The 15,251-nt window shown below is 40.9% G+C and overlaps 1 protein-coding gene and 1 long non-coding RNA gene across 4 annotated transcripts in view; one reads left to right on the forward strand and one right to left on the reverse strand.

The window, feature by feature from the left end:
- The window catches only part of tenm4 (teneurin transmembrane protein 4), a 92,128-nt gene that overhangs the window by 60,756 nt on the left and 16,121 nt on the right, over nt 1-15,251 (reverse strand). For 2 of the 3 annotated variants that reach the window (XM_084674515.1, XM_084674514.1), the window contains exons 4-8: nt 9,099-9,348; nt 7,543-7,617; nt 7,228-7,326; nt 6,085-6,320; nt 1,118-1,282 (exon numbers count right to left, since the gene is read on the reverse strand). In XM_084674515.1, coding sequence (XP_084530641.1) covers nt 1,118-1,282; nt 6,085-6,320; nt 7,228-7,326; nt 7,543-7,617; nt 9,099-9,348 — 825 coding nt within the window. The remainder of the gene's footprint in view (nt 1-1,117; nt 1,283-6,084; nt 6,321-7,227; nt 7,327-7,542; nt 7,618-9,098; nt 9,349-15,251) is intronic. The other variant, XM_084674516.1, reaches the window with a different exon arrangement.
- On the forward strand, nt 406-1,367 carry LOC146257554 (uncharacterized). The gene is made up of 2 exons (XR_014729956.1): nt 406-491; nt 639-1,367. It is a non-coding gene; the product is annotated as an uncharacterized LOC146257554 (long non-coding RNA).

Genomic DNA, 15,251 nt, shown 5'->3' on the forward strand with positions numbered 1-15,251 from the left:
CAAAAGTCCATCATTGGCGATGGGTTTTATCAGGGAAGACAGGACATGCTCTACTGCCTCCCACTTCTAAGTTTTACATAATGTTTTGACAAAGTGGCACTGGGTCCACATGTCTGTGCTGTATGTATGCAGCACATTACCATTGTTCATCAACTGTTTACATAAATCATTAAACCCTGATAATAGGACTTGTGGTAAATAATAGTTTCACTCTGTGTGCTGTTAAGGTGGACAACTCCTCTGGGAATTACATAATATGCGAATTGGAGAAGCAATGCGCATCACCTTGGTGAAACCTAAGATTGATCAGCAGTGTTTCTCTTGACAACGGTACACTGTAAGGCAGAATTAGAAAGCCATGGCTATTGATTTCCCTTCAGCTGCAGCTGTCACTCAGGGTCTAAGCTCTACAGTGACTGGGCCATGTTCTTAGCTACACACACTCTGCCATCTGGTAAACGAGAACGACAACTCCAGGATTCATCTATATGGTAATGCCCTGATCTCTCACCTTTTGTCGGCTGCCTATGGCAAATCACATGGTTAAATGTGAGCCTGTTTTGTTTGAGTATTGAGGAGAGTAAACTTTTAGAGTGTGGCGCAGTTGGTACCAGGGGTTTAGAACATGCTTTCTTCAGCTGCCAGGAAAGGCAGCCCAGACTGGAAGATGAAAGGATCACATCCGTTCTGAAGGGGACAGAGTGGCTAATCCTCCAGCAACCCCAGGATACTCAGTCCCTAAAGCTGGTCTGTTTTCCCCCTCCAGGAACAAATAACACTTTCCCACTTACAGCAACTTGCACTGGATTACAATGCAGATCTCACAGCACACCACAGAGAATGGACACAATGTTGAGCCGGATGATAAATCATTGGGAACTTGGTTCGAAGTTCTGAAATGCCATTTGTTTTCTTAGAAGTTGTGAAAAACTTTAAACTGTGCTAAAATGCAGTGTCAACTTTTACCATTTCATTTTCAAGTTTGAGGATCCAACAATTTATCACTTACAAAACATTAGAACCGCAAAGAAGCTCCCATAGTCAGAAAAAAAACATATAAAGTCTTAAAATGTTATCATTTTCATCCTGGACAGCGTGAGGCTGAACAGGAGCTTACCATCGTCTTTGCCTCGGCGGTCAGGCAGCTCCAGACCAGTGTTGCCCAGCGGGGGCAGGCTCAGGTCAGTGGGTAAAGGCAAGCCACTGGTGTTGTCCTCCAATAGCTGGTACATCTGTCTCTGCATAGGTTGTAGGCTCCAGTTCAGACCAAACATGTGCATGGCTGGGAGAAGACAATAAAGTACAGTTATTCAAAGTATTTAATTGTATATGCTTAAATAAACTTAAGGTTGATATGCTTTGAAATACTTGCGTTCTACAATAACTAATCTGTGCCACAATATCAGGTCAAAAACTAAAAACTGTGATCTATGCATCAGTATATTTGGTTGTGTGTGTTTATTAAATGCCCTCAGAAGCTGAAAGCTTCGTGGGAGTGTGGATTCTCACTGAAAGACAACATCAAAGGACACATACAACAATACAGGGGGTTTAATGGTTAATGACGAGAAGTGCTGAGCAGGTAATATCAGGGCATGAATGGAACTCTGGGGACAGGGTCTGCTGTGCCACTCCAACACAGACATATTTAACCCCAAGGGCACCCCTGTTCTTCTCATCCCCATACTAATCCCTACCAACGTCCGGGGAGACAAGGAAAGCATTCAGTCGTCGGGGTGGTGGGGAGTGAGCAGACATGGAGAAGACACACTGATATTTTACAAGGTCAACAAAAGGAATGCCCTCTGGGACAATGACAATGGAGTGCAGGGCAAAGTAGGATGGGCTGACCATGATAGATCACCAACTAGAGAAAAGACACGACCAGCTTAGCCAGGCAAAAGTCAGTTTGGAAGTCAACCGTCAGCAAAAAATGCCTCAGAGAGGCCATACCGATTTTGTTTGACCAGTTTGGCATTTCTTTTAAGCTCTTCCAATAAATAACTACCAAATACAAATATAGAATATGAAAGTGGAATTAGCAGCAAGTTTGAAAGAGTAAAACTGACTTTTGATAGATTCCTGTAATGTTTTTTTATTGATGTTCAAGTATTTTTTTTCAAAGAGAACATAAAAAATTCAAAGTTATCAGAAATCTCAACTACCAACTGATGACTTTTAGAAAAACAAAATTATTTTTGTGCTCCACTCATAAAAGTGAAGAGGGAATCTTCACACTGTCAAATGTTTATAGTATCATGATATATTTTATTATGCTGAGTTTGCTTTATGGGAATTAATTAACTGAAAGTGTTGCATGACTCACTGATGTGTAGCCTATGGTGTAGCACCAAAGCAATGCCTATACACTCTGGTCAACTCATTAAGAAATGGCAAATCGCCAGGAAACAAGTCTGTGTTGAGCTAGCAACAACCTCATAATTACAAGGAAAACAAAATCAAGGGCAAATTACATAGCATATCAACAACTCATGCGTAGGAGTCATTCATTCCTCCTGTGTTTCAAATGGCACGATCAGTAATCCTTTATAAATTAAAGGACATTTGCTTGCCTAGGCTTAAGCATTAGTTTTCAAATTGGCAGTTAAAACCATCATGTGAATCTGACAGGAAGCGGATCAGACAAGGCTAGTTGTGATGAATGGAGTACATTGGCTCTTTCCAGTGGAGAGTGGAGACCCTTTCATTAATCATGGGCATATTAGAGACTAACACCCCGCCTAATGCTTTCATTTGATTTTTTCTAAATATTTAAACGAAAGATGATCTGGCCATGCAGAAATTTTGCAATAAAGAATGAATGATCATCCTTTGTTTCCATACATCCCACCATCACTTCCGGTAGCTGTGGAATTGACTATGTCAGAGGAGAACAGAAGCACAGAGACAGATGGCTGAGTTTGTCATACTGTAGGCTCTGGAAGAGACATTCTTTTTTAATTTGTAGCTCTACATGGGCTGGAGAACAAGAGAGGGAGCTAACGTTTGCTCGTATGCCGCTAAAAGAACAATCGCATCAAAGACACCAGGCGGGTATGTCGTTCCAAGTGTCCGAGTAATCACTTCTCTGCGGGGCCCATTGTTCATCCAACCCCATCCCGACTGTCCCCAAGGCCTCTAATAGAGAATGACTTAGAGTCTCTCTGCCCTTCATGATTTACTCAAGCGCATCCTTGGTATCTGTGATATGCAGAGTGCAGAAGCAAGGCCAGGATAGAGCCTTCTGACATTTGTTTAGCAAGCTTCACAAACTTTGGTAAGACTCTGTGCGCTTCATAATGGTGTGGCGGCGTCAGGCTTCAAACAGGGGGCTGGTTGTTGGAATAACAAGGTGGTTCTAATGAGAGGCGCACTGGCACTGACAGATAACATCTCTGCTCGAGCCAGGCCACTGACCTGTCGCTGGCCTGGACTTCGCAAGATGTTCCTTTGGTTCAGAGCACATGCTGTGCCCTATTTTGCTTATCACTTGGCTGGACTTGAGCTATGTCATGTGCCAATTAGGGTGGAGAAGTAGGAGAGGACTTCTCACCCACCCTTAGGAAGCACATGCCCATTTCTGTGTGCTCTGCCAGCCTTCCTGGGCCCCTTTGTTCAAGGCAGCTCTTCAACTACACTTCAAGAGCAGCAAGGATGATTAAAAAAAAGACTGAACTTTTTACTGTCTCACTCATTTTCTGCCTCTAAAATACACGGTAAAATCCCAAATAAAAAAAAACGGGCAATTGAAAAGAGATGCATTGGCATGAGAATGCTGTCCTCTCTTATCGTTCAGTGAGTGGACCGAGCACATTAGCAAGCATATGGCTAATGAATCCCTTTTAGACACTTGAATGAATGAGTGTTGAATGTGGCTGCCTTCAGTCGCTCATTATCCACCTAATTACTTTTACACCTATTTTACACATGGTACCCATTGTGCAAACCAGCTTTCTTTGTGTGCCTTTTACAATGTGTAAACAGCTCTAATTGACCTAGCAATAGTGGACGTATATATTGAAGAAATATTTTTACTCTGTTATTTGTTATACAGTGATACCATGTACAGTCCTTTTCAAAGGCAGTTGAGAGCATGAAATGCATTAATTAACAACCAATCAATGGTAACGCTGCTTTGCTTGTCCGTCCAATCACCCTCTTGACAGAAACGGTAAAAAAAACTGCACTACCTATAATAACTGACAAGATTTAAGAATGTAAACCTGACATATCAAAGACGCTGGGAGTGCAATTATTTTACGCAGAGATACCAGTAGGTCATAGTGTGTGCAGGACAGACACTTTGTTTCACAATTTTGATGACTCTGCATCTCTGTTTGTATTTCTCCAGGTTACATTGTTTACTGACTGTTGGTCAGTATATCAAAAATAATGAATCATTTGTCAATTGGATTGAAAGGAGCAGATTAATCCACCAAATTAAAATCTGTCATCCACAGCACATCCTCCTTATCTGTTAATCATTTTCAGTGAGAGTACACTTATTCTTACACACAACTCATGTACATTTGTACATGTCGTACAGAGTCTAATCAATCACGTTTACTCCCATTGGAATTCTGTCAATTCTGACAAGAGAACAAAGATTGTACCAGAATATTGACTGAATAGTTCAGAGATGTGATGGAGAGCAAAGTACATGCTGAATTACAAAAACACAAGAGCCCAACATGAAACAGAAAATATAGTTTTCAACTACTGTAACTGTAAGTTCTGCTCTCTGCAGAAATATGCTAGGACCATGCCATACCTGGCTGTCACACTACCCAGTGTGAATGGAAGTGAACACAGGAGGAAACTGATGACCTTAAGGATGACTGCATAATGAATGTGCTAATGAGCAGGCCACCGCAGAGAAAATAGCGCAATCTTTCGCCCCTCAACTTTTTCACCCCCAAAATGAACTATTTTACAAAGCTGTACTGAGGCAAAACCACGCTGCACACATCTGTCATGAGGTTTAATTGGGTTCATTAGACAACTCAGCCGGAGTTTCCAATTACAAGCCTCAATAATTAATTGCACTAGAAATTAAATATATTTTCTCATCAGTGTTTAATTAAACATGGCTCTTGTTCTTGATTGTAAAATCCAGATCTCGGGGTGTGGTTTGATTTCCAACACGTTTAGGTGTGGGAATGTGGGGAGATGGTTTGATTTTGGGGGATTGTAATTATATGAAGTGATTAAGCGCCGAGGCTGGTGAGGCTTCTTGGCTTCTGGCCAGTTCACAAACAGTAGACTTGTATGTAGACTAGATCTGGAGCGAGATCACACTGATAATGTCCAATCGGCCCACCCAATTTATGAAAATCCATCCCTTGAATAATGTGTTACCATTAGCAGCTAGTAGCAGACTTTCATTGGTTGAATCAACACTGAAACACAATCTTAAATGTACTACTAGGACCATTCTGTCAATGAAAAGAGATACGGAAGTGCATTATATGAGTTTTGCACACATGAAGGCTGTCTGTATGAACTATGACCATGTACATATTTGACACAATGTGTTTTGTTGGATAACAACTTATTTCATTAAGAAAACACAATTGCAATCACTCTGAAAACATAACATTGTGAAAGAGTGAATGATAGATAGGGACACATCTGAAGGTCAGAACAACAGATACCAAAGTGACATTAAAATAAACTACATTTTGTGAAAGACCACATTTTCATAGACAATATGTGATGATACACTGCATGTAAAAAATGTAGAGCATTGTAATGAAATGTGAATTCAATTCAATGTGAATGAAAAACTTATGATCTATTCCTTAATCACAGCTGCAGGGAACCATCCTGGTGGTCTCTGCAAATGTAGCCATCCCAATCCAAGAATGATAATGTTATTCCTGATGAGGTGTACGGATGAGGAGTCCATCTACGAGTCCCTATATAATCATATTCATATAGTGGGCAAAGTGCAGATTTCCAGACTATTAAAATGGATAATAGCAGAAACATAATGGTCCATGGACTTTTCCCTTTGCTGGCAGATAGAGGGAGGTTAGCTGGAGGTGTCTGCCCTGGTGTGTGAGGGTAATAGAGGTGACTCACCAATGAAGTAAGCCAGCAGGAACACCAACGTTACTGAGATGAGGATAGCACTGAGGGCTGCACACTTCCAGTTGCAGTGCTTGTAGGGCTTCTTCATGCTGAAGGCCGGTCGGGAGAAGGTGTTGCGGGGCAGAGGGCGAGGGGGAGGGGAGTACACGGTGCTGGAGGTCAGAGGGTAACCTGGTGATGTTGTGCAGTACATTGGTGATGTCCCACCCGGCTTAAACAGGAAGTGCCTGAAAAGGAAATGCTCTCTCTTTAAAACAGTCTCATTAAAAACCCCTCAGGTCCATGGAGACATCCATTCTTCCATCCTACGCGTCATTGTCATGGAGTGCAGCAGTCCCTTACACTGGTCAGTATTTCTGTTTCCGAACTGCTGTTGCCATGGCCACCCTTTCTGCTATGCAAGTAAAAATCGAGACACAGTGGGTTGTCGAATCGAAAATGTGAATCAATATTAAATCTAATTCACAGGACTTGCGACCACAGCAGGCCCTTGTTAATTTGTGCCTCTGTAGTGACTTATAATTTACTGCAACTATGTGTCATATGTATCCAGAGGCAGGTGTATTTAGCTGATGCATGAGGGTTGAGGGTGTTTATTTGCCCTTGAAATACATAGCTGCTTCTCTTATAAAACATGTGTAGACCTACATTCTCCAACAGCCTCATGATCATCCCTTCAAATACAGTGGTGGAGGCAGTGTTGTCAAGGTTCTTTTACTGACAAGTTTATGGGATGCTTTGAAATGATTGTGGCATGAATGTGATTGAATGTCACCATGCACCGTATGATGTGGGGAGTCACTGTAACCATTCTCTTTTTGTCTAGGAAAAATTTGTAGGGCATATCTTGTTGCCGACAGCAGGAAAAAAACATGACCACATTGTGTAGTCGGTTTCTAAAACAATATTATGTGTCAGGGAGGGCATTTTACACATTTTTAGATGTGTTCAATATCACTCCCTGAGGAAAACAGAATGAACGTGTTTCTCAGCATGTAAGTGTCAATAAGTTTAGTTTTATCGTCATCAAACATCTAAATAAGATGTTGGATGGAGCTAAATGATAAATACCAAAAATCATGGCAAAGCAGGTCCTACTACTCACGACAGCCAGATAGCGAACATGCAACATACCCGTCATTGTATGCAGCATCACGCCGTGCTGATGCAAGAATGTCCATCTCAATAAGGTTGTCCTGTAAAGTCTCTAGGAATGTCTGCTTTGCTATGTTTCTACACACAGGTGGAGAGATGGAGATGAGGTGATGAGTGAGCCATGCATGCCAGAGACAGTATGATTACCACACAACATTAACAACCAACAAATGGAAATCTACATAGGCTTTACACACCAATGACATCCAAACCCCTGATGGAATTCTACAACGTTGTGAGACAAAAATACATCTGAAGTATCTCTCCTGCTCCCCCCACTGGACTCTCCCGTACCTGGTATTGTATGACCCCTGCCCTTCTCTGCAAACGTCTTGCTCTTCTCTGATAAACATTAGAGTATTCTGGTTCCTTTGTAGTTGTAGGTTAAAAGAAAACAATGCATCACTGTCAATTCACTAACTTTTCGTAATACTTTTTAGATTTTTACATCAAACTTTCAATCACACATCACTAACCATTACAGCGTTTTGTATTTGTTGTTTTGTATTGAATACATTAGCTCCTACATTACTTATAAAATAGTATTTCCAATAAAGAATGTCGATGCACGTGTCTCATTTCTGCCATTGTGCACTCCCACTGTGATAGCACTGTTCCATAGGGGAAGACTGAGGTAATGCAATGGAGAAATGAACCGTCCACATCATGCAATGGGCAGGCTGAACACGTTCAATGGAACAAGAGAAAAGCTTTGTTTTTGCGGTCATCGTCGCTCCAGGACCATAGCGAGGTTGCTATATTTGTCTCACAGGCCTCCCTGCACTCTGTAGGGGAGTCATTCAACTTTTAATGAAGAGGGAGAAGACAAGCACCAACTTTTTAGAGTGTTGGCGCTGTCGAAATAGAGGCCAACTCCTGGCACCCCTCCATCCACAAGCTTGGATAAGCCCATCAAGCAAGGGATTTATCAGGGGCATTGTATTTCACAAAAGTGAGGGGAGAAGGCCCTTATAATGCTATTAACTAAGTTGAAGTGACAGGCGATGTTTCAGGGCCCTTGTGGATATTACTAATGGTTTCAGTTTTATCTGTGGAATTCTAATAATTGATATTTTTTTCTCATCCTTGGCCATGGCTAATTTATGTGGATTCTGCAGCACTATCTCCTGTTGCAAATCCTCTCTTCTTGCCATCTGTTTCTGTGCTCCACTGGGAATACCTGTATGGGATTAACTCTGGAGCCATAGAACGTTTAATCATTCATTACGCCACTAACTGTCCATCCACCAACTGAAATTAACGATCATTTTCCTGTTGACTGGACCGCATCACTGATTGTGGAGGAGAAGCAGACAGGAGATCTGGAGCTGGATTTGACTAATTAAGTCAGATACTTCCCTGGCAATTATGGTTTCATTGCAAAAAACTTAGCTTTTGCCACATATCTATATTTCTCTAATCTACACTCTCTCTCTCTCTCTCTCTACAGCCTGCTCTTTGGTAACTGAATGTGATTTTATTTAGAGCTCCACCCTGATTTTAATTACACAGTAGACAAAATTCCATAGAGTCGTTACTGACAGGATTGCTTTGACCAAGATTGTTAACTTTTAAACAAAAATGCAAAATTTTCTCTTGTTTCTCAATAAATCATGTTATACAGTATGTACTGTACTGTACAGTCGGCCACTCCCCCTCACAGGGATAGTTCCTTTCATGCCCCAATAACAGTATGGTAATTCAACATGGAACAAACAAAAAAAGATAAACTGCATTCAATAGCAACCACTTGGTTCAACAGAGGCCACATGTGATGTCATTCACTAAGCTGGGTGTGGTGTTAGGTGAGCTACGTCCCAGGACAGGGCCCAGTCAGAGTTCTACAGTACCTGGTCTCCAGGGGGATGTTACTGTTGAGCAGCCAGTTATCCTGGGCGCTGCCAGAGTCTTGCCCACTGACTGGTCCCTCTGGTGGGGCAGAGCTGTCCGTGGGGGCAGGGCTGGGGTTGCTGCGGGGTGTGTAGTTGCCCCTGTTCAAAGAGTTGATGGAGGCCGCATGGAGCTGGTGATTGGGCGAGTGAGAGTGGGAGAGCGGGAGAGGAGGTGTCCGCAGCCTGGAGTGGTTTTGAAATGCACCGTCTGAAACAAGAAACATAATCATAAATGAACATATGAATAATTGTTGCTGTTTTTTGTAATGTCACAGACGTGAGAGGCTGTTGGTGACAATGGTTTAACTAAGTCTAAGCGTATGTGTATAGTGTGTATGAATTTGACCAAGGGCTTGATGCTGAAGCATTCAGAACAGTCATTATTGCACCGACCCTGCAGTGAAAACTCACTTATCTCTCTCTCTCTGTCTCTCTCTAACAGCCCTTAAGTCTTACAAAGGCCATTCAAACAACCATCGCAGTTCTAGCCGTTTTTAGGTTTGTTAGTTTTACCTGGTTTTCATGAATTTTATTTTGATTAGAGGACTATGTTTATTATATGTATCTACTGTTGTATTTTTATAACAATGGTTGTCTTATTTTGTTGTATTCACACAGAGTATTGCTTAAAAGACTTCTCAACAGACAGACGAAATACAATGAGACCCAAACATTTTAAAATCTCCTAATTCAACTCATTTCCTGTCACAGATGCTCCATGTCTGTCTGACAAAGTCTGGTCTGATAAGACACTATGTGCAAAGAGAATTACATGCAGGCCTGTTTGTGAAAGCGACAGCTACCTGGCTTTGTTTCATCACAGGTGCTCCTGAGCTGCCCTTTTCTGTCACCAGTAAACACTCAGATTTCCCGCTGCCCGAAAGAACATTGAATGGGATGTGTCATTTTTGGCAGGTATATTCTCACAAACAACATTAGCTACGGTACGGGCGACACTCTGTCATTATCAGCTGTATTAGATTACTACCGTCGACCTCTTTGAAATTCATTCCAATGATCAACTGACAGCGCCAAGTAGGTCTTCCCTGTTGTTTTTGTCATACATTTATTTCCTCATATGTTCACCAGTGTCACTGTCATAGCATTTTAGGGAAGTGGATCAGACCAAAGATGTATAAGATTACAGGTCCCTGGTCTTACTGTCAGCCTCATCTGATACTGCCCTGTTTTTAACATGATAAAGAAGTTGCACACTCAATATCAATTTATTTTCACAGTAGTCGTTTTTCAATCAATATTCTCATGTCAACACATGGGGATGACGTGCTCTCGCTATCAACAAGTCTTTATTTCACAGATATCCTCAAAATATAATTACAATTTACAGGGGAGCGCAACAAAGATATGATGAGGTCTTATTTTCTTTCAGCTCAGTAATTCATTATCGGCTGCTTGAACCAGTCAAGCTTAAAACAGTTCCACAGGTTATTTTTCATTGGGACAGAGTTTATTGATATATCAACATGTGTCCGTAAGCCTAGTCGTATAAACAGACTGGCGAGATGGAGTCAGCCTTGAGTAGGACAAAGCAGGCCCACCGAGCATATGGCCAGGGCCAATACAAGCTTCATTTAGACAACAGCACACTCATTCTAATAGTACACAGTGAACCCACTTCACTCTTTTAGGCTTGAGAGAAAAATAACCAGACACAGGATGGCACAACACAGCAACCGAATCAAATCCTTGCTAAATTGTCTCACGCTGAACTGTTTAAGAATTAAGAGTTGTATGCTATACAAGGAGATTCTGATAATTTGATATAACAGCAATTAATTGCTGTCATTGTTTTAAACAGTTAGATTGATCATGACCCTTAACAGTGAGATGAAATACAAATTCCCATCTAAAGGACTTTAAGATCCGTGTGCATCTTTGAAGCATGGTAATCACATTTTAGAGCAGGTAAAGGATGTACCACAAACTGAAACTCTGTTATTTCTTTTCACATTATTTAGGCACGGCATCACTTGTCCCTTGCTTTGACAAGTAGCACTTGTCCACAATCCTGCTATGAATTGTACCCAAACCCCTCCAATTCTGCAATAAGAATACCATGGGCCTGGGAAAAACTGACTGGAGCTTAGTTCATGACCACCATGCTGTCAAATCCCAATACCCATTAACAAATAGATAATGATTACTGTATTAAAAACACCCTATACAGACAATAACATTATACTCTTTATACATAGTTTACTCTGTAAACAAATACAAATTCACATGAGTAAGGGAATTATTCAGTTGCTGAGTAAGAACCTATAATTATGAGAAGTCTATTCTGTACAGTACTCTGATATCCAAGTGTCCAAACTTAACACACATAACATCGTACTGTAGACATCGTAAGTTATGATTTAGAACATTTTCTACTTCCAGAATCTACCAAGGAGGATGGGCAATATAGTGTTGAGGCAGTGGCCGCATGTGCTTCAACCATGGCCCTATAACAGCCAGGTTAATAGAAAATAGCTGATACAGCGCGGCAGAGAAGCAGATTTATTTTTTGTTGAAACGAACAAAAGACAAGGAACATGGCAGTCCTTGAGACAAAGAGCATGGCAGAACCTCCCTTACAGATCTGGTGATTCAGCAACAAAGATTCACCAGTATCCAAAGAAAGGCAAGAAAGTAAATGGTTTTCTATTGACCTGCTTTGCACAACGAAATTGGCAAGAAAGGGAGATTAATTTGTTATCAGACAAGGATTGAATAGGGGAATTCAGATACAATAGCCTGAACTTAGATGGCATGCAGGATAGAGGTCATGTCGGAAGAACACACCCTGAGAAATATCTGCTCTGTTGTTCTCCAACATACATTGGTTATCCCTCACAGCTATTCATAGAGAAGCAATTAAAGTAAATTGAATTCAATTCATTAACCAGGGTACACCCTTTGGGCAACATGCATTGCTATGTAACAGTATGGTGGTAGTCTGAAGAGACAACTGTAGAACAGATTGTCAGGCAGTTGTCAGTTAACACTAACAACAATATTCACGTAGTGCGTCTAAAATTGAATAGAATTATATTTTTAAAAGTAGAAACTGAATCTAAAGTGCAAATAACTGATAACAGCATTGTATTTGACAGATCCAACATGTTAAATCAGCCATAATAATCTCAGGGATATATTAAACAATTAGTTTGGGCTCAGTCAATGGAAAATTCTGGTTTATTGTGTCAGTCTCTCAGGAACTATCTATCAGGTTACTTTAGAGGGTAGTATTAGTTATCCAAAGGATAGTACAAATACATCAATTCCTTGGTTGAAACTGATTCATAATAATGTAAATAATAGATGAGCAGTAACAAGCAGCAGTGCAAAACATTCCTATAAAAAACTGATTCTAAACAAAATGAAATCTACACCAGACAATACAAGGACTTTCCTTGTCTATTGGGGTGTGCTAAACACCTGTACATCTGCACCATCATGTTTTTTCCTCAGTCCACAGAGAGAGAAAGAGAGCAGACTGGTTACTTCCAAAACCACAGCTCCTTGTCAGCACTGGCCAGGGCGTCTAATGACTACAAGATAGTGGTAGAATTCAAGAGCATATTTTGTCACACCCCATGTGGTGAAGTGATATGGCATGCCCTGGACACCTGATCAAAGCACTGAGGTGTGAGTGATTCAATATAGAATGAATCAAAAGCTATCCACTATAGACAGATCGTTAAAAGCTGATCACTGCTACAAAGCATTAGACAAGTAACAGGAACACAATTTCCAGCTGACTGGAATTTGTCTATAAAAATCATCAAGAAATGTGTGATAGAGGCAGTGCTATGCTGTTTCCAGCCCCCCACTCTACGTTTGAGTGGTAGACCCACCCAGTAACACAATCGGCTTTAACAGGATTCATTTGTAGAAGGCAAAATGAGAAGGCAGATCCGGCACGTCACGTCACAGTTTATTGAATTGTGAACTCAGAATATAGACAATTGAAAGGTTGAAATATAATATCTATACGACATTGTGACAGAAAATAGGCATCCATTTTAAAACTCTTCAAAAGGCCACACACATCTTAATAGTATGGTCTCTTATACCAAGACAAAATTGGTTCTGTGTCTCTGCATGGCATGTAGCTAAATGTCAAGTAAATGCCTTTATTTTGTTTTTAATCTATTGAGTCTATTTGTCAAAAAGGTATACAATTAATTCAGTCAGATGGATTACAATTTACATGGTTCTCAAAATAATGCATCTATGAGCCTCTGTAGAGAGATGCACATTGGAAGCATGCAAATTTCATCAACCAAGGTCTCCATGCCCTGATGAGCAGCTGGATAAATAGAAAAGATACACATTTGTTTCCAGTGTATTCACATAGCAAAAAAAAACCTGGCTTCAACTCTTTTCTAAATATCAAAAAATCTTAAACTATAGAGCCTACAGATTCATATGCTGTTCATATATTTATACACACAATATTTATCACTTTATCGCTCAAAGTGTCTGTGGCTGAATTTCATTTGGGGTGACCTCTTAACTACATTTGCTCCCTCCCTGATGACAAGGGAGATGATTAAGCAATTTGCTTATTGCTTATTGCCCTGCTTATTGGAATTCAGGCACAGCCCAGACACGTCCCCTGGTCTTACACCCACTTCTTGCTTGGTCAGCTTTGAGAAGGTGTTATGCTGTCCCTCTATCCAGAGACCATGCCACATTAATGGCCAGCAGTAGCCAGGCCACATGCTGCTTTGCATTAAAAAGATGCCAATACAAGGAGGATGCTGTGTTTCAGATCTGGATCTCAGCAGGGCAGTGAGCTCCCGCTGGCACTCTCCCCAGGAAGAGGGCCCTGCAAGAAAGCTAGGGGCCACAGTGAAACACATGCTTCAAAAAAGTACTGAGGGCATCAGAAAGCAGCCTTGTCAACATAACAGGCTCCCTGGCTCCATGTAAACCAACGTAAGGCCGAAAAACAAGTCGTCTTGGAAGATTCTAAGGAAAATAAATCAATTCCAGACCTCTCTTTAACTTGCGCAATATGTGAACTCAATGTTGACCATAAGTTGATAAGTTCCTCTTTTATATAGTAAGGTGCAAGGTGAACCATGTATTTTGGGTGCACAGAAATCCCTGTGGCTGTTTACTTACTGATGCAAAGAATCTACAATGACTGACCTGTGGATCATACAGGTCTCATTTGATATTCTGGATGTGTCTATAGTTCAGACTTCATAAATTGTTTTTGCACTCATATGTAGCTCTCTACAAATAACCAGACATACTGTGCTTGTACCACAAATACAGAAATAAGGTCAAAAAGCAACACTAAAGTTAGGGTTGGGTGGATTTGCAATGGCTGAATCTGTGGAGTCACTTCTTCATTAAATTCAAGTGGTTTCAGCTTAAGACAAAAATGGAGGGGCATGTCCACTCAAAGCCTGGCCCTTATTACATCGGAGTGGAAGATGAAAATTAATTTTAACAAAAAGCAAATAAGATATGCAGATTTGAATAAACGAAACCAGCAAGACTCCCATTTTAATTCATTCGTATACAACCTGGATAATGCATGAGAGAGCTTGGAATGGACTTATACGGCTCATTAGATGGTTTAAGTGAACAAATAGAGGAGTCTCTCTTTCTTATTGTAATTGGCTCCATGGGCTGTCAAAGACTTTGCAAATACAGTGGCCAAACAATGAAAAATGACAAATAGGAATCCTAAGCAAGATCAATTTGCATAATTTACGGCTTATTTACATGAAACTACAAAAGGGGCTAAAAGGTCATGAAAGCAGATCAGTGCAATTGTTGTGTGGAGTTCTGGCACTTTTGAAGACAGAAGGCATACAGTAACTGAGAACTGCTGAAGGACCTAAAGCCGCTGGCCGAGACCATAGATCAACATGCTACAGCATGTTACTTTACTGGAATCTAATAAAGACCCCAGGTGACTGGTAGCTGCAAGGTTGGGGGCGTATTTCTCTCTGTTTCTCCACCACCCCTTGCTGACAGCCGTAGGGCAACCTTAATGCTGTACCTATGCAAATCAGAGTCATTGTTACAAGACAAATCTGCTGCTGCACTAAAAGACGTCCTCCCATCCTTCTGTCTCCATTTTAG

The sequence above is a fragment of the Hypomesus nipponensis genome, chromosome 15, assembly GCF_054491055.1.
Source record: "Hypomesus nipponensis isolate SF chromosome 15, ASM5449105v1, whole genome shotgun sequence".
Taxonomy (NCBI): Eukaryota; Metazoa; Chordata; class Actinopteri; order Osmeriformes; family Osmeridae; genus Hypomesus; species Hypomesus nipponensis.